The 20486-nt window shown below is 43.4% G+C and overlaps 1 protein-coding gene across 1 annotated transcript; it reads right to left on the bottom strand.

Annotated features, from left to right (window-relative positions):
* Positions 1-354: 354 nt before the first annotated feature.
* On the bottom strand, positions 355-20107 carry ssbp3b (single stranded DNA binding protein 3b). The gene is given in 19 exon segments (XM_046871272.1): positions 355-1557; positions 2731-2829; positions 4824-4852; positions 4934-5006; positions 5148-5212; positions 5290-5344; positions 5620-5655; positions 6240-6288; positions 6395-6459; positions 7390-7448; positions 7547-7607; positions 7882-7941; positions 8160-8228; positions 10241-10330; positions 14534-14618; positions 14750-14811; positions 19120-19172; positions 19175-19191; positions 19882-20107. Coding segments are annotated over 19 exon segments (1116 nt in total). The 5' UTR covers positions 19938-20107; the 3' UTR covers positions 355-1524.
* Positions 20108-20486: the final 379 nt, after the last annotated feature.

Here is a 20486-nt window from a genome sequence, read left to right as displayed (position 1 = left end):
AATGTTCTAATTACACACACAAAATTAAGCCAATGACCTTTCCAATTAAAGGCAGGTGTCAATGTTCATGTTTATTATTACAATATCAACCCTGATCTGACCTGTACTTGAAGTTCATATGCAAAATGGGTTCTTTCAAATAGCACTGAAAGATTAAAGCCATTAATTCTCTCTACACATTAGCTTTTACTGAACTGCCTCCTAGGAAAGAGAATTAAAAGGCTCTATATGAAGTGTGCAGAGAAAATAAAATGGCCATGGAAAAGGTGTACAAGCAAATCATCTGATTTGATAGAAGGCCTGTGCTGATAAAAACACACAAATTCATGAAAACACAAGACCAAGACACACACAAAGGAGCCAAATAATTTAGTTGTCAATATATAAACAAGCATTTTGCCTTAAGTATGATGTACAAGCTAACAAAAGCAGTTTAAAACAACTTTCTAAATGAAGCATTACCAAAGGTTTCGTATAAATAGAATAACTTACGATTCTATCTGTACTATGAGTGAGTCTGACAAATGCCCCTCTGACAAAGCATAACACAAAAATCTGCAAAATATGAAAAGTCACGAGTGGGGCTGTTTCACGCGAGCACCTTCGGCAGGAGTGAAGCTACAACAGGCCTTTTGGAACCTTTAGCAGACCCAAATATCAAAATAAAACAACTGAGGCACATGGTAGTGATTAAAAAAATAAAAACCAAAAATACTATGGGTACATCACAAATTCAGCATTACAACGAATCGATGCTACAATGGCCGAACACATCAGTGGAACAGACAGAGAGGCAAAAACTTTTCTCAGAGTCTTTCACTCATAGGTAGTTTGCGTTTGTCTCCGATCAGATGGTGGATTATTTATTACTCAGAGTTGTGGAAAAGGTTGGAGACAGCAGCTGATGTAAAAGGGGATCAGTGCAGGAAAAAACTCCCTGCTGTGGGAGCAGTCAGCACAGTTAGTCTTCAAAAGCAGTGATGTGAAATATTTAAAGAAAAAATTTAAACGAAAATGTGTAAATTAGTAGAATGTTGAGCTTCACACTGAGGAGAGGCCGAAGACTCTCATCATGATGTGCCAAAAGAAAAAACAGAGGAAAAGTCAACAAAATGCAGGCAGAGGTCAAGGCCACATATGAAGAGTTCAGTGTCAGTGTGGAACACGTAAACCATGCTGAAGATGAAGGTGGACATGATGCTGTTCCTCTGAGGTTTTAGCGGCTACACATCCAGTGGACCATGAATGATGCTCCTTTTTTTTTCCTTTTTCTTTTTTTAAAACAAAGTTGGCTTTGCAGGAGATAATTACTGAATTAAAATAAGGATGGCCCCCGCTGGTTCGTGTCACATGATTAGGTCGGGGTGGTGGGGATGGGGAGTTATCATAAAAAGAAATAAATGACTGTGATATTGCAGGAGATCAGGTGAAGCAGAGGCAGTTGAATGGCCAGAAAATCCTGTACATCTTTCTCCATGTCTCTGTAATGGATGGCCAACTAAAAGGCTTCCAAAAGATCACACATCACACACTCATGGTCATGGAGGGAGAGTATTGCTGTGGAGAGAAACAGAGAGATGGACAGAAACATTTATTAATCACACTCTTGAGGACAGAAAAACTGATAGAAACACTTTTGAAGTGAGTGCTATTTCATCATCAGGAAGTGTGCTTAGCCCCTCCCACAGTCAGCATTCCCACTCCAACCAAACGTCAAATACCCTGACTTTTCCTGACTTTCACTGCTTAAAAAGCTGAATTTCCATCAGCTCTAATAAACGGAAAAACATGCTGTTGTGCTGAGCAGAGAAAAAACAGCCACAGACCGTGTTTTAAATCCATCCATTAGCAAGGCCCTTGTCAAAACTTTCAATTAGCCTACAACATTGATCAAGCTTTTATATAAATACCGACTAATTTACACAAATCTGAGTTTAAATGTGACTAAATACCATTTGCAGAGGTTAAGAATCTGTCATACATTTTAAATTCTTTCAACGATCACTTATGCTACGTAGCATAAGCTACATTTTAAAAATCATTTTAATTATAACTAAATAGCTAATGTATTAGCTACATAGCACTTTGTTCTGAGGACCTGTATGACCTCTGGGACGCGAGACCTCACTGCGTCACACTACTGTCACTGCCGGAGGTGCGAGCGGCTTCATCAGCTGCCTGCTGTATGGGGAGGCTGTGCTCCCGCTCCCATATTTGATAGCTCAATAGAAGTTTTACAAATTTTACATTTGGCTTTTCTGTCGTCTACTTTTACCACCATCTTTGAAGTGGTCATTTCATAGCCAAAGCTCTTGAAATTGACATTTTCCTAGCATGTTTTCTTCAGTTAACAGCTAAAGCCTGGTGATTGCATTTGATGAGTGGGAAGGAAAAATCTAACGCTGAAAAATAGCCTAACCAGAATAGGCAAAACGCGTGTAGGATTCCTGTGACAAACAAAAATCCCTGATATTCTTGGACAAAAAAATATATAAAATGCTATGATTTTCAATATCTGGAATAGACCTTTCATGATATATCCAGAAATTCCATGACCTGTGGGAACCCTGCCCTGTTTTCTATTGGCTGAAACATCCAGGGTTTATGAATTCATTTAAAGAAATATAAATCACAACTGACTTCTATTTGACCATCACAAGTTTTCAGCAGTCTGAAAGGCAGAAAGAAGTGATGTATAATCAGACTGAGGGTGAGGCAGGTGACACTCACATTCTCATTCTGGAAGGAGTGAAGGTAACTGCCTCCAGTGTCATCGTCTCTTGGGGTTCCCAGGTTGTTGCTCATGTTGCTCATGTTATTGGGTGAATTCTGTACAGAAAGTTTGATGAAAGTCAGGTGATGGTTATTGTTCAGAACACAATAAATAATAATAATAATAATATAATATATAATATACAGTACAGACCAAAAGTTTGGACACACCTTCTCATTCAAAGAGTTTTCTTTATTTTCATGAATATGAAAATTGTAGATTCACACTGAAGGCATCAAAACTATGAATTAACACATGTGGAATTATATATGGAATTATATACATAACAAAAAAGTGTGAAACAACTGAAAAATGTCATATTCTAGGTTCTTCAAAGTAGCCACCTTTTGCTTTGATTACTGCTTTGCACACTCTTGGCATTTTCTTGATGAGCTTCAAGAGGTAGTCACCTGAAATGGTTTTCACTTCACAGGTGTGCCCTGTCAGGTTTAATAAGTGTGATTTCTTGCCTTGGGGTTGGGACCATCAGTTGTGTTGTGCAGAAGTCAGGTGGATACACAGCTGATAGTCCTACTGAATAGACTGTTAGAATTTGTATTATGGCAAGAAAAAGCAGCTAAGTACAGAAAACGAGTGGCCATCATTACTTTAAGAAATGAAGGTCAGTCAGTCCGAAAAATTGGGAAAACTTTGAAAGTGTCCCCAAGTGCAGTCACAAAACCATCAAGCGCTACAAAGAAACTGGCTCACATGCGGACCGCCCCAGGAAAGGAAGACCAAGAGTCACCTCTGCTGCGGAGGATAAGTTCATCCGAGTCACCAGCCTCAGAAATCGCAGGTTAACAGCAGCTCAGATTAGAGACCAGGTCAATGGGACACAGAGTTCTAGCAGCAGACACATCTCTACAACAACTGTTAAGAGGAGACTGTGTGAATCAGGCCTTCATGGTAGAATATCTGCTAGGAAACCACTGCTAAAGAAAGGCAACAAGCAGAAGAGACTTGTTTGGGCTAAAGAACACAAGGAATGGACATTAGACCAGTGGAAATCTGTGCTTTGGTCTGATGAGTCCAAATTTGAGATCTTTGGTTCCAACCACCGTGTCTTTGTGCGACGCAGAAAAGGTGAACGGATGGACTCTACATGCCTGGTTCCCACCGTGAAGCATGGAGGAGGAGGTGTGATGGTGTGGGGGTGCTTTGCTGGTGACACTGTTGGGGATTTATTTAAAATTGAAGGCATACTGAACCAGCATGGCTACCACAGCATCTTGCAGCAGCATGCTATTCCATCCGGTTTGCGTTTAGTTGGACCATCATTTATTTTTCAACAGGACACGACCCCAAACACACCTCCAGGCTGTGTAAGGGCTATTTGACCAAAAAGGAGAGTGATGGGGTGCTGCGCCAGATGACCTGGCCTCCACAGTCACCGGACCTGAACCCAATCGAGATGGTTTAGGGGTGAGCTGGACCGCAGAGTGAAGGCAAAGGGCCAACAAGTGCCAAGCATCTCTGGGAACTCCTTCAAGACTGTTGGAAGACCATTTCAGGTGACTACCTCTTGAAGCTCTTCAAGAGAATGCCGAGAGTGTGCAAAGCAGTAATCAAAGCAAAAGGTGGCTACTTTGAAGAACCTAGAATATGACATTTTTCAGTTGTTTCACACTTTTTTGTTATGTATATAATTCCATATATAATTCCACATGTGTTAATTCATAGTTTTGATGCCTTCAGTGTGAATCTACAATTTTCATAGTCATGAAAATAAAGAAAACTCTTTGAATGAGAAGGTGTGTCCAAACTTTTGGTCTGTACTGTGTATGTATATGTGTGATATATATATATATATATATATATATATACACACACACACACACACACACACACACACACACACACACACACACACACACACACACACACACAGTACAGACTGAAAATAACCATTTCATACACAGTGATTAAGACAATGCATGTGATGATGACAAATTGCATGTATAATCACAAATATCTATAAATGATATTTTTCAGTCAGAGATGTAAAGTTATTTATTTTAATATAATTATAATAAATTTAAAAAGTCACCTTCGGGAGTCCATCCAAATCTCCAGAACCTTAAGTAGTAAATAAAAACTTTATTTTAGTGGACCGTGTTAAAATTATCACTGTAAACTGTAAAGATGAAGTGATTTTACCTCCATTCATATGCATGGGGTCCATTCCAGCCATCGCTCCTAGAGGGCCCTCTGAGCCTGGACCTATGGGAAACTACACAATGGCAGGGCACACATTAAGCTAGTGGATGTGGATGGATAATTAACAATCAAGTTTATAAGGTGATCAATACAAAAATGATTTGATTAGAATTAGATTGGATTTTGAGTCAATAATACTAGTTTCTGTCCTTACACTGGTTCTCCCTCCTCCACCTGAGTTCATCATAGTGTACAGGTTTTCACTTGAATTATTGGAGTCTGAAAGACAGAGATATTACTGGTTAGTAATACTATTGCTGTTGCTACCTAATTAGTGTTCAGAAGTGGTTCATCACCTGCAGGACTTGGAACAATTCCAGGGGTTCCTGGGGGTCCGCCTCCCTGAGGACCCTACAAAAAACAGCATAAAGTTCCAGCAGCACATCCCTCTCCTGAACAAATAAAGCTAAAATAAATTGTTCATAAAACTAGCTTCAATTAGATTCAATGATATACTGAACATGATTAAATAGGGCTAAAGAGGCAGTTTTGTTATAAAGTTTATTTAAATACCATCGCAAATCCATAACAATTAAACACTACAGCGACCTTTCTGCTTTATGACCAGAGGTAAATCCTGAGTGATGTGTGCGACACTAACAAAGGGAAAACAGAGCTTTACTTACCCCATAAGCACCAGGAGACGGTGAGGAGTACGGCATCTGAAACACACACACACACACACACACTTTTATTGGTTATAACTTGCAATGACCAAATTTCAACAGGGATATGCCAAAGAGAATACCCACACAAGAACTCAGGGTAGGCTTTCACATATTACTCTGTATAAAAACACTGTTATGCAATATAAATATACATGCACACTAAATATTACAGTGTATGTACACACTAAAGATTACATTGTACACACAGTACATTGTACAGTTTTACATTTTACAGTGTATAAAAAAACTAACTTCACACGTCACTGCTCTTTCATTCCCTTTTATTTGACTTGAAAAAAACTATAGACATCTGTCTGTCTAACCATCTATCTACCTATCAATCATTCCAACTATAAATTTAAATACACTCAAACTAAAATATCCAGTGTTTGAAGAATTGGTTTTGATCAGATTTATTTGATCAGATTTGTTGTAAAAAGTTCCAGCTGTACACAGGAAGAACATAAACCCTATTGGAATTGAGGTACTGATTTCACAAAAATGACTTGATAAACATGTTTTATACTGATATAAAAAATGCATCCCAAGTACTGAAGTAAGATAGGAGGTGGACTCACGTTATTAGCATTGGGATTTGGCCAGGGTGGCCTTCCGTTTCCCGGACCCCTAAAACACAAAGCGTAAACATGAGAACGTATTGCTTCGATTAACATTTAGTAAGCCAAGATGTTTAACCAGGAGGAGGCTGATGGACAAAATCCAGTTTCCTTACATAGCGACTCCTGGCATTCCTGGGCCAATGGAGTTGTGTGGAGGTCTCATCCCACCCCCGAAATTCTGCAGGAACAATTTACACCACATTTTAAAGATATACTGAGCAGAAAGTGAACAGTGCACTTAACATTCTCAGTAGGGCTGCAACAACTAATCGATAAAATCAATAATGAAATTCATGGTCAACTATTGCCATTATTGATGAGTTGGGCTTCTCAGGTTACTGGTTAGCGTGAAGGTAAGATACACAGCCGCTTGTGAAATGGTGGAGAGTACAGGGTCAAACGGCAGCAGAAAAAAAGACCTGGTTTCGCAGATGAAGGCGAAACATCAGGACAGAAAGAAAAAACAGTGTATCCTCATCATGTGGAAATGATGTAGTTTAATGTACAGTTTATTTCATTTATGAATCTCATTTAGTTATTATACAAAATTAAATTAATTATATTCTAGATGCTTATATCTTCACTAAAATAAAAATGTATTTTTAAGCATGGTTAAATGTTTTTATTTTTTACAGAAACAACCCAACAAGGGCGAGAAATCCCCCATTCACTCCTCAACCAGCAGCACTATAAACATTCAAATAGAAAAGTTCAAGATAGTTATGTTTAGTTATGTTTAACTCAATATGTGGATTTTTTAAAGTACACTTTATACATAAATACCCTGAATTTGGATTTTCTATATAGTTATAATAAGCAAACAGCTTATAAATTATTTTTATTTTATATCAGATTAGTTGAAAAATAATAATCGTCCAATTAATCGATCATCAAAATAATCCTTAGTTGCAGCCCTTATTTTCAGTGTGCTCAAAAACACAACAGATTCCTTAAATAATGCCAGCAGAAGCACCTATAGAATGGAGAGTGTATGGTTTATGACATGTCCACAGTGCACGGACAATGAAGTGGATTCTGTGATGTTGTTTCTGGCATTAGATGAATGAAGGAAAAAAGACTGGGCTTGAAAAAGCTGTAGTGATGTTACCTGGGGTCCGGGACCCATTGGTCCCATTCCTCTGGGAACATTCATCCTTTGCATCGGCCCTACAATTCAACAATACAACATTTTTATGTTCTTTTTTTATATTACAGTGTGTGTGTGTGTGTGTGTGTGTGTGTATATAAAATAAAAACATCCTCACCCTGAAGGCGGGGGTCCATGTTAGGGAGCATAGGCTGAGCTGCAGGAACACCACCTGGAGGCTGAATGATGAACATCATCATTCATCATTTTTAATTTGTAAACAATGAAGGGAAAAGGCCAGAAACTGAAAGCACTTGAACTGAAATTATGAATAATGTGGCACAGGGTTTCACACCATGATCATATTCTAATATGGTGAGTAACAGTAGGATAATGTTCAGGTGTGTCGCCTGGTACACAACATTTGTAAGAAAAAAGAAAAAAAAAACCCACAATATTTCATATGTTTATATATTAGGTCTGTAATAAATTCGTGAAGATTAATTAGCTCACCTGGTTGCCCATTCGGATCGGGGGTCTCGGTCCTCCACCAAAACGGGGAGACATGAATGGCTAGAGAAAAACAATACGGAATTCAACAGGTTCTTAAACAGGACACAGAACAAACTTCAGCTGAAACTTCCTGAAAGCATCATTGGGTTTAGAGTATGTGGAGGATTAAACACTCTTCTTTCAAAAAACTGTGAGAGTGTGAGGGAGTGAGCGAGAGGGGGTGCATGTTTGCAAAAAGAGACTAAAGGGAAGAGGAAGTGTTTGCAGGGAGGAGCTACCTGGCCATGAGGTCCCATCATGCTGTTAGGAGGCTGAGCGTGAGGAGAGGACTGCGAGCCGGGGGGGCCCTGAGAGACAGAGACAGGCATAGGGAGATGTCGATGGTGGGGTATTAGGCAATTTAGGCAGGCAGTGAAAAGAAAACCAGGAAGCAACAGGAGCTCAGCCAAACCCACTTAAGCAGTGAAAACTTACACATTAAAGCAATAAGTCACCCAGAACTGATTTAAATAAAACACACTATCATGCAATAGTTGTAATACAGTAATAACACTAACATTCAACATCATTATCACAGACACTGCATCAGTAAATCCCAATGTATCCAATCTATCATGCAAAATAAAAATTATTACACATCTCAACCCCTATAAATTATAGAGACTTCGCCACTTTCACCGGATAAACCTGCAGCATAATACTTGTGCTTAAAGAAGCATTAGTTTACTTTACATAGAGCTTCACAGGTATGGGCAAGGATTCAAGGAATTAATAAGCTTCATCTACATTTACAGATAATAACCAGTTCATCATCATCATCATCATCATCACCATAATAATAATAGGAGGAGGACAAAGAAGAAATCATATTTAACACACAGCTATTATCAAATAAAGTCCATTTACAATGAATATGGGAAGAAAAACACATGCACCCCTCACAAACCTTCATCAGCACCACCTCCAACACATCTCCACAACAATCACCTTCATTTCATTTAACTGGTTCTATTTGTAAAAATAAAATTAAGTCCCAAAGAAAACTGAAAATCCCCTGTTCTCCCTGTTGGTTAGGGTCTGATAGTGGTGAGGTTTCTGCTGGGTAGCAACTGGCCAAGAACAAAACTTGCTACATTTTTATTTGCAATTAAACAGAAAACATACGTTGAAACAGAGAAAATTTACATTTTAAGGATAGTCATTTTGAAAAATAGATGGCTGCAACATGTTTAAAAAAAGGTTGGGACAGGGCCATGTTCCCCACTGTGCAACATCCACACTTCTTTTCCCAATAGTCCATTAAACATCTGGAGAGGAAGAGACCAGTTGGAGTTTTGGTTGGGAAATGTTTTACCATTCGTATTTTTCATTTCATTATCTACTAAAAATCTTAAGTTGGTGAAAGTTCTGGACTAAAAGCAGTTACTTAAATGTATTGTACTTCTGAGTTTCAACACAAGTCAAGTTTATTTCTATTGCACTTTTCACAACAGACATTGTCTCAAAGCAGCTTTACAGAAATTAAGAGTTAAAGTGAATGATGCGCATTTTTTCCTGATGAGCAGCCATGGATACTGTAGTAAAGGAAAAACTCCCTTAGAAGTTATGATGTAGAAACTTTGAGAGGAACCAGACTCAAAAGCAGAACCTCATCCTCATTTGGGTGATAAAGAAATATCATCCAAGAAACACTAGATAGAGCTACTGTCTTAAACAAGGCAGTGTCTTCACAAAGCAAGCAATCAAAGAAAACATTTGCTCAAGGTCACCAGAAATGGTGGAACCAAAGGGACCCAAGATTGCAAGTGAGTGCAGAAAATATCAGACTCAGTGGAAAAATGAATATTTTTCATAGAAACCAAGGGGGTGTGTGTGTGTTGGATTTGCAATGAAACGTTTGCAGTAATGAACAAGTACAATGTATGACAACATAAAACATCAGACCTTCACGTCAAGCAGGAAGAGAAGGTGAAGCAAAAGACCGCCTGCCTGCTAACCCTGCAGATTTATTTCTGTGCCAGCGTAAGAACCAATGTGAGGCTGAGATAATGACCTGCCCACCATTCAGTAAAAAATAAAATAAAAATCTACTAATGGAGACTGTGATGGAGACTTTTTTCTTTAAACATGCTCAACTATCAAACAGTTTACCTGCATTTGATTTATTTTACCAGTATTAGTGCATTAAAAGTGAGGCAGTACCTCACGTCTAGTGAGAGGCCCAGTCCTTCATATAGTTTTCTGTATGTTGCCCTCAGGATAAAACGTTTGGACACCCCTGGCTTACACAGTAGATATGTTCTATTGTGAAATACTGTGTATTATATGTATTATATTACTATGTAATAGTGTTAAATACCTGAAAAAATCCGGGGGGCATTGGACCACCAGGCATTCCATCTCCAGGGGGCATGTTTCCCATCACAGGGCTCGGAGCTGCAGCAGCACTCTGCAAACACATACACGCGATTTAATTTATTTAAATTTTAGCCAACTTGATTATTAACTTGAGAATTAATTGTTACTCATGGTTAAGGTTGGCTGTGAGGTGGAGAGTGAGGACTGAAAGAAGAATAAGATGGTGGAAACTGAAGGAGGAAGAGTGTAATGTGAGATTCAGGGAAGAGGTCAGACAGGGGCTCGGTGGTGGTGAAGACGTGCTGGATGATTGGGGAACTACTGCAGAAGTGATCAGGGAGACAGCTAGAAAGCTACTTGGTGTAACATCTGGAAATAGAAAGAAAGACACAGAGACGTGGTGGTGGAATGAGGAAGTGCAGGAGAGCAGAAGGAGAAAGAGTTTGGAGAAACAGAACTGGGATCAACAGAGAGATGAGAAAAGTAGGCAGGAGAACAAGGAGATGCAGCAGCAGGTGAAGAGGGGTGTGGCAAAAGCCAAGGAAAAGGCATGTGAGGAGCTTTAGGAGAAGTTGGACACTAAGGAAGGAGAAAAGGATTTGTAGCGATTGGCCAGGCAGAGGAACCGAGCTGGGAAGGATGTGCTGCAAGTTAGAGCAATAAAGGATGGAGATGGAAATGTGTTGACTAGTGAGGAGAGTGTGTTGAGAAGATGGAGGGAGTATTTTGAGCAGCTGATGAAGGAGGAAAATGAAAGAGAGAGAAGGTTGGATGATGTGGAGATGTGAAGCAGGAAGTGGATAGGATTAGTAAGGAGGAAGTGAGAGCAGCGATTAAGAGCATAAAGAGTGGAAAAAACGGTTGGACCAGACGACATATCAGCAGAAACGTGGAGATGTTTAGGAAAGATGCAGTGGAGTTTTTAACAAAATTGTTTAACAAAATTTTGGAAAGTGAGAAGATGCCTGAGGAATGGAGAAGGAGTGTGTTATGGGAAAGAGTAGTGGAAGCCAGGCTGAGAGAAGAGGTGACCATCTGTAAGCAACAGTATGGTTTCATGCCGAGGAAGAGCACCACAGATGCATTATTTGCTTTGAGAATGTTGATGGAGAAGTATAGAGAAGGTCAGAAGGAGCTGCATTGTGTATTTGTGGATTTAGAGAAAGCGTACGACAGGGTGGAGAGAGGAGTTGTGGTATTGTATGAGGAAGTCTGGTGTGTCAGAAGTATGTGAGGGTGGTGCAGGACATGTATGAGGACAGTGTGACAGCAGTGAAGTGTGCAGTAGAAACGACAGACTGGTTTAAGGTGGAGGTTGGACTGCATCAAGGATCGGCTCTAAACCTTTCCTGTTTGCAGTAGTGATGGACAGGTTGAAGGACAAGGTCAGACAGGAGACTCTGTGGACTATGATGATTGCGGATGAGATTGTGATATGTGGTGAGAGTGGGGAGCAGGTGGAGAAGAGCCTGGAGAGGTGGAAGTACATGCTGGAGAGAAGGGGAATGAAAGTCAGTAGGAGTAAGACAGAGTACATGTGTGTGAATGAGAGGGAGGGCAGTGGAGGGGTGCGGTTGCAGGGAGAAGAGGTGGAGGAGGTACCTGGGGTCAACAGTGCAAAGTAATGGAGAGTGTGTTAGAGAAGTGAAGAAAAGAGTGCAGGCAGGGTGGAGTGGGTGGAGAAGAGTGATAGCAGGAGTGATTTGTGATAGAAGAGTATCTGTGAGAGTGAAAGGGAAAGTTTATATGTAGGACGTTTTGGAGACAAGGTGAGGGAGGTGAGATTGAGATGGTTTGGACATGTGCAGAGGAGGGAGATGGGGTATATCAGTAGGAGAATGTGAAGTTAGCTGCACTTCCAGTTGGACAGACACACACACAGTTTAAACTGTCTGTGTTCATTCACCCAAATCCTGATTTTCGATTTAATACAATTCTTGGCTTTAACAGTTAAACAGCTGATAAAACCACACACACACACACACACACACACACACACACACACACACACAGTAGCAGTAAATGTGTCTTCACTCTGCATCTGCTTTTCCATGGCTTCCTGACAGCCATCAATCACTTCTTGCCCCACCCACTGCTTCCCCATAGTGGCCTCTCCCAGGGGGAAAAGCCTGAAGGTAACATGTTTTGCTTTAAAGAGCCAACAGTTTCCCCTTCCCCCAACACCCCCTCATACCTCAAACTCACCCCACCCCACCCCTTTCTTCCCCAGTAAAAAGCCAAGTCTAAACACAAGACACAGGCAAAACAAAAGCCGAGCCGAATGTGAGACACGGAGTCTATTCTGATCTGATAAATAAAATCAACCCCTCAACCCCCAAAGCACTGTGCTGACCTTACCATCCCTATACACCCCCATACCCCTTACACCTCCCTAAACGCTTACTGCCCCAATGCCCCCCAGAGTCCATTGCCCTTTACGAACACCACATCAATCAGGCTAAGGGATGATGAATATCTCAGAGAGGTTTGGTCTCGTCACCATCATGGCACATGGTACATGACTTCCGTGATTCTATCTTCACTCTGAGCATACAAATGGAAGAGCCTTTATTTGTCACACATACATTACAATGCAGTGAAATTCTTTTCTTTACATATTGAAACTTGTTAGGAAACTGGGGTCAGAGCGCAGGGTCAGCCATGATACAGCGCCCCTGGAGCACAGAGGGTTAAGGCAGCTTGGTGATACCGGGGCTTGGACTTCCAACCTACTGATCAGTAACCCAGAGCCTTCAACACTGAGCTTCCACTTGGGTAGATGGGTATTGGAATACTCTAATACTCATCTAATTCACATAAAGATCAGATTATCAGAGTAAAACACTTCAATGTAAGCAGCCCACAAACCTACATCCTGTTCAATCTGTAATTAAAACCAGCCTTGTGACTTGAGTTCAGAGTCTGGGATCAGACACAGGTCAGATGTTAGCACGCTAAAGGTAAATCTGCTCCACAGATCTTGAAGCCAAATCAATCTCATTTACATAAAACATTTAAGTTCATCCTCTTGTTTTATAGACTTCCTGAAGAACTTCCAGGGTTAGGTGTGCTGTGCTGATGTGGAGGAGATCCAGCATTCCAGCAGAAGAATGATGAAAACCGAAATGGAATTATTTAATATTCTGGTCATCTTTTACTCACACACTAGTTCACGCACACACACACACACTCTCCCTCCCACGCTCACTCACCCACGCTCACCCTCCCACGCACGCTCTCCCTCCCACGCTCACGCACGCTCTCCCTCCCACGCACGCTCTCCCTCCCACGCTCACGCATGCACGCTCACCCACGCTCTCCCTCCCACGCTCACCCTCCCACGCTCACGCACGCTCACCCTCCCACGCACGCTCTCCCTCCCACGCCACGCACGCCTCCCTCCCACGCACGCCTCCTCCCACGCTCACGCATGCACGCCACCCACGCCTCCCTCCCACGCCACGCACGCTCTCCTCCCACGCCACGCACGCTCCTCCCACGCCACGCACGCCTCCTCCCACGCCACTCACCACGCTCACGCATGCACGCCACCCACGCCTCCTCCCACGCCACTCACCCACGCCACCTCCCACGCCACGCACGCTCACCTCCCACGCCACGCATGCACGCCACCCACGCCTCCCTCCCACGCCACGCACGCCACCTCCCACGCCACGCAGATCATTGAACACTTTACTTCTGCTTGAAAGAAACAAACGTTAACCGTTCAATTATATCAATTGAAGACAAAAAGACAATAAACCCCCTGAGTAACACACTACAGTAAAACAGAATGCACACACACACACACACACACACACACACACACACACACACTATATACCTGATTACCTGCACATGCCTTCACTCACGCTCACACTTTTTTACAGTGTGAATCTCAGCACCTCCTGCTGTGTGACATCACATCTGACCAAAGCTTTCAATATGCACTCTCAAAAAGCAGATGTATAAAAAAAAATATATAATAATAAATAAAGTCTCTATACAGAATTATTTACAGGAAATGATCTCTATTTTCTGAATTCTTTTTTGACAGATTTCATCATCAGAGTTTTAAATCCCAGTATTTATCTTAATCAGTAAACTAAAGTATATTTAACTTTGAAAATAAAAGAAAAAACTCTGCATGCGAGTTCACTACAATGATGGAGAGACCAAACAAACTGCATGGCTGAACATCTGACATGTTGCTGCAGTTAGCGATCATGCGCTAATCAGCTTCTATTTGCTCAGTGCAGTGCTGTTTCGCAGGAAATTAATTGTTCATACTTACGTAGTCATGAAAAGCCTTCGCTTCACTCGAATGTTCACACGAGTCTCTTCGCTCCGGGGCGGCACAATACAGATCCCAGAACACACTGCAGAAGAAACACACACACACACACACACACACACACACACACACACACACACGTCATAGTACAAAACCAAAGTCCACACCAACACAAGCAGTTTAATGACCAACATACTCTCTCACACACACACTCACCACCACCAGGAGTGCAGGAACCCAGGAGGATCTCCTAAAGTGATGTTCTTCTCCCATCGAATCTGAACATTACACATCGCAAGACGGGGTTGAAACACATACACGCACAAGTTCATCACACCCCAACACACATTCACGTTCACCACACCCCAACACACACTCACGTTTATCACACCCCAACACACACTCAAGTTCACCACACCCCTAACACGCACACACATCCCCTAACACGCACACACACCCCCACCAACACGTATACACACACACACACCCTAACTCGCACACACACACACCCTAACTCGCACACACACACACACACCTAACTCATCACACTCACTCACACACACACCCCTAACACATCACTCATCACACCCCAACACACACATTCATCACCCCTAACACACACGTTCATCACACCCCAACACACATTCATCACCCCTAACATGCACAGCTCTAAAACACACACGCACTCATCACACCCTAACACACACATGACTTACCCTAACACACAGACACCACACCTCTAGAGCACACACACATCACACCCTAACACACACACACACACACACACACACACACACACACACACACACACACACACACACACACACACTCATCACACCCTAACACATCACACTCATCACACCCTAACACATCACACTCACCACACCTCTAACACATCACACCCTAACACATCACACTCATCACACCCTAACTCATCACACTCACCACACCCCTAACTCATCACACCCCTAACACATCACACCCCTAACACATCACACTCACCACACCCCTAACACATCACACCCCTAACACATCACACCTAACACATCACACTAACACATCACACCCCTAACACATCACACCCCTAACACATCACACTCATCACACCCCTAACACATCACACCCCTAACACCCTTAACTCATCACGCCCCTAACTCATCACGCCCCTAACTCATCACACTCATCAAACCCCTAACTCATCACACTCATCACACTAACTCATCACACTCATCAAACCCATAACTCATGACACTCATCAAACCCCTAACTCATCACACCCATCACACCCTTAACACACCCTCCCATCACACCCCTAACACATCACACTCATCACACCCCTAACTCATCACACCCCTAACACATCACACCCCTAACACATCACACTCACCAAACCCTTAACTTATCACACCCCTAACACACCACACCCCTAACACATCACACTCATCACCCCTAACACATCACACTCATCACCCCTAACACATCACACTCATCACACCCCTAACACATCACACCTAACACATCACACCTCTAACTCATCACACCCCTAACACATCACACCTAACTCATCACACTCATCAAACCCCTAACTCATCACACTCATCACACCCCTAACTCATGACACTCATCAAACCCCTAACTCATGACACTCATCAAACCCCTAACTCATCACACCCATCACACCCTTAACACATCCTCCCATCACACCCCTAACACACCTCCCATCACACCCCTAACTCATCACACTCCTAACTCATCACACTCATCACACCCCTTACTCATCACGCCCCTAACTCATCACACCCCTAACACATCACACCCCTAACACATCACTCACTCATCACACCCCTTACACATCACACTCACTCATCACACCTAACTCATCACACTCACTCATCACACCCCTAACACATCACACCTCTAACACATCACACTCATCACACCCCTAACACATCACACTCATCACACCCCTAACTCATCACACCACTAACACATCACACTCATCAGACCCCTAACACATCACACTCACTCATCACACCCCTAACACATCACACTCACCACACCCTAAAAATCACACCCCTAACACATCATACTCATCACACCCCTAACTCATCACACCCCTAACTCATCACACTCATCACACCCCTAACACATCACACTTATCACGCCCCTAACTCATCACGCCCCTAACTCATCACACCCCTAACACATCACACTTATCACACCCCTAACTCATCACGCCCCTAACTCATCACACTCACTCATCACACCCCTAACTCATCACACTCATCACCCCTAACACATCACAACCCTAACACATCACACCCCTAACACATCACACCCCTAACACCCCTAACTCATCACACCACTAACACATCACACTCATCAGACCCCTAACACATCACACCTAACACATCACACTTATCACACCCCTAACTCATCACACTCATCACACCCCTAACACATCACCTAACACATCACTCATCACACCCCTAACACATCACACTTATTACACCCCTAACACATCACACTCATCACACACAGCCACACTCATTACACCCTAATACACACCCAAAATCACACCCCTAACATGCACACACACACCCCTAACACGCACACACACACCCCTAACACATCACAACCCTAACACATCACACCCCAAACATGCGTGTCCGCACACACCCCAAACATGCACGCACGCACACACACCCCAAACATGCACACACACACCCCAAACACGCACGCACACACACACCCCAAACACACACACCCCAAACACGCACACACACCCCTAACATGCACACACACACACACCCCAAACACGCACACATACCCCCAAACACACATACCCCCAAACACGCACACACACACACCCCAAACACGCGCACACACATACCCCCAAACACGCGCACACACATACCCCCAAACACGCACACACCCATACCCCCAAACACGCACACACACCCCAAACACGCACACACCCATACCCCCAAACACGCACACACCCATACCCCCAAACACGCACACACCCATACCCCCAAACACGCACACACACCCATACCCCCAAACACGCACACACACCCATACCCCCAAACACGCGCACACACACACATACCCCCAAACACGCGCACACACACACACATATACCCCCAAACACACATACCCCCAAACACGCACACACACACATACCCCCAAACACACATACCCCCAAACACGCACACACATACCCCCAAACACGCACACACACATACCCCCAAACACACACACACACATACCCCTAACACGCACACACACACACACACACACACCCCAAACACGCGCACACACACACATACCCCCAAACACGCGCACACACACACATACCCCCAAACATGCGCACACACACACACCTTACACATCACACTTATCACGCCCCTAACTCATCACGCCCCTAACTCATCACACCCTTACACATCACACTCACTCATCACACCTCTAACTCATCACACTCACTCATCACACCCATCACACCCCTAACACATCACAACCCTAACACATCACACTCACTCATCACACCCTTACACATCACACTCATCACACCCCTAACTCATCACACTCATCACACCCCTAACACATCACCTAACACATCACTCATCACACCCCTAACACATCACACTTATTACACCCCTAACACATCACACTCATCACACACAGCCACACTCATTACACCCCTAATACACACCCAAAATCACACCCCTAACATGCACACACACACCCCTAACACGCACACACACACCCCTAACACCCCCAAACACACACACATACCCCCAAACATGCGTGTCCGCACACACCCCAAACATGCACACACACACACCCCAAACATGCACACACACACCCCAAACACGCACGCACACACACCCATACCCCCAAACACGCACACACATACCCCCAAACACACACACACCCCAAACACGCACGCACACACACATACCCCCAAACACGCACACACACACACCCCAAACACGCGCACACACATACCCCCAAACACGCACGCACACACACACACCCCAAACACGCACACACACCCATACCCCCAAACACACACACCCATACCCCCAAACACGCACACACCCATACCCCCAAACACGCGCACACACATACCCCCAAACACGCACACACACATACCCCCAAACACGCGCACACATACCCCCAAACATGCGCACACACACACCCCAAACACGCACACATACCCCCAAACACGCACACACCCCAAACACGCGCACACACATACCCCCAAACACGCACACACACACACACACCCCAAACACGCACACACACACACACACCCCAAACACACATACCCCCAAACACGCACACACACATACCCCCAAACATGCACACACACACCCCAAACACGCACACACACACACACACACACACACACACACCCCAAACACGCGCGCACACACACATACCCCCAAACACGCGCACACACACATACCCCCAAACATGCGCACACACACACACACACACACACACACACCTTACACACACCGCTTACACACACACACACACACCTTACACACAAACACATCAGAAAGCTAGCTCACCTCTGACAGGAAGGTCTGAGCAGACTTCTGTGCACCAATGTGGAGCAAATACTGTAAACATATAGCGCCAGCCTGCAAGACACACACACACACACACACACACACACACACACACAATCATTAGCATGACGATAATAAACAGCAGTGACGAGCTGTTAGGGGGCGGGGCTTTGTGCTAATTAGCGGATATCAAATCCACATTAACATTAAAGCGTTTTTATTGTTTATTTAAATCAGTTTTTTTTCATAAATCAAGTATTTAAACAATCCCCAAAACACACACACGACAGTAATAATATGTAATACAGTTAATCCAGGCTCTTACCTCGATCTAACTATCTCTCTATCTATCTCTTTCTTATACCCACACACACACACACACACACACACACACACACACACACACACACAGCTACATTGTAGCAAACATCAGAACCTGAAACACCGCCTCGAGTTCCGCTCACGCGCCACTTTAATGCATCTCCATTTCAGAAAAATGCGCTAAAAATAAAAAGAGTAAATAAATGATACATCGAGGAAATATAAAGAGTAAATAGAGAGTAAAAGAAGGCGGAACCAGAGACGGTGGGGAATAAAAGGTTAAAATGGCGATAAAGCGCAGAATGGCGGCGGTACTGTGGCTGATTCCGGCGCTTCTCTGCGCTTCATGTGTGCAGCTCTAACAATAGGCTACAGGCAGCGAGACAAAAACACACACAGCTTTAAGCCGCCTCGGCGGAATAGGAGGAGAAAAGGCCTTACTTTTCCCGAGCCTGGCCATCGGATGGCACGACGGAGCCTTTTCCTTTAGGAAACATGATTTTCTGCGGCTTTTCCTGCACGCGAGACTCGCCCGCGTCGCCCTTTTTTACCTCCTTATTTCCAACTATTCATCTGTCAGGATCCCGAACTCTGCCCTCACAACCACACATGCTAACAGGAGCAACCACACACACTCACACACCAAGAGCACTGCTGCTCGACCTCTGATTGGCTCCCTAAGTGACCAATAGGAGTGCGAGAATTTCCTCTCGTCACAGTCTGCGCTGTTCCGCGTGCGTTACAAACAAAGAAAAATAAAATACCGTATATACAAATATAGAGCGTTATTTTCCTCCAAACTGTTCTAGCATTGTTCTAACTCCTGTAACCCAGTTCTACCCCTGTTCTAACCATCTTCTACCCATATCTAACCTGTATAATCCTGTTCTAACCCTGTATAACCCTGTTCTAATCCTGTTCCAACCTGTATAATCCTGTTCTAACCCTGTATAATCCTGTTCTAACCCTGTATAATCCTGTTCTAACCTGTATTATCCTGTTCTAACCTGTATAATCCTGTTCTGACCCTGTATAATCCTGTTCTA

This window comes from Silurus meridionalis, chromosome 17 (assembly GCF_014805685.1).
Source record: "Silurus meridionalis isolate SWU-2019-XX chromosome 17, ASM1480568v1, whole genome shotgun sequence".
Classification (NCBI taxonomy): Eukaryota; Metazoa; Chordata; class Actinopteri; order Siluriformes; family Siluridae; genus Silurus; species Silurus meridionalis.
This window is presented reverse-complemented; position numbering and strand designations above follow the sequence as displayed.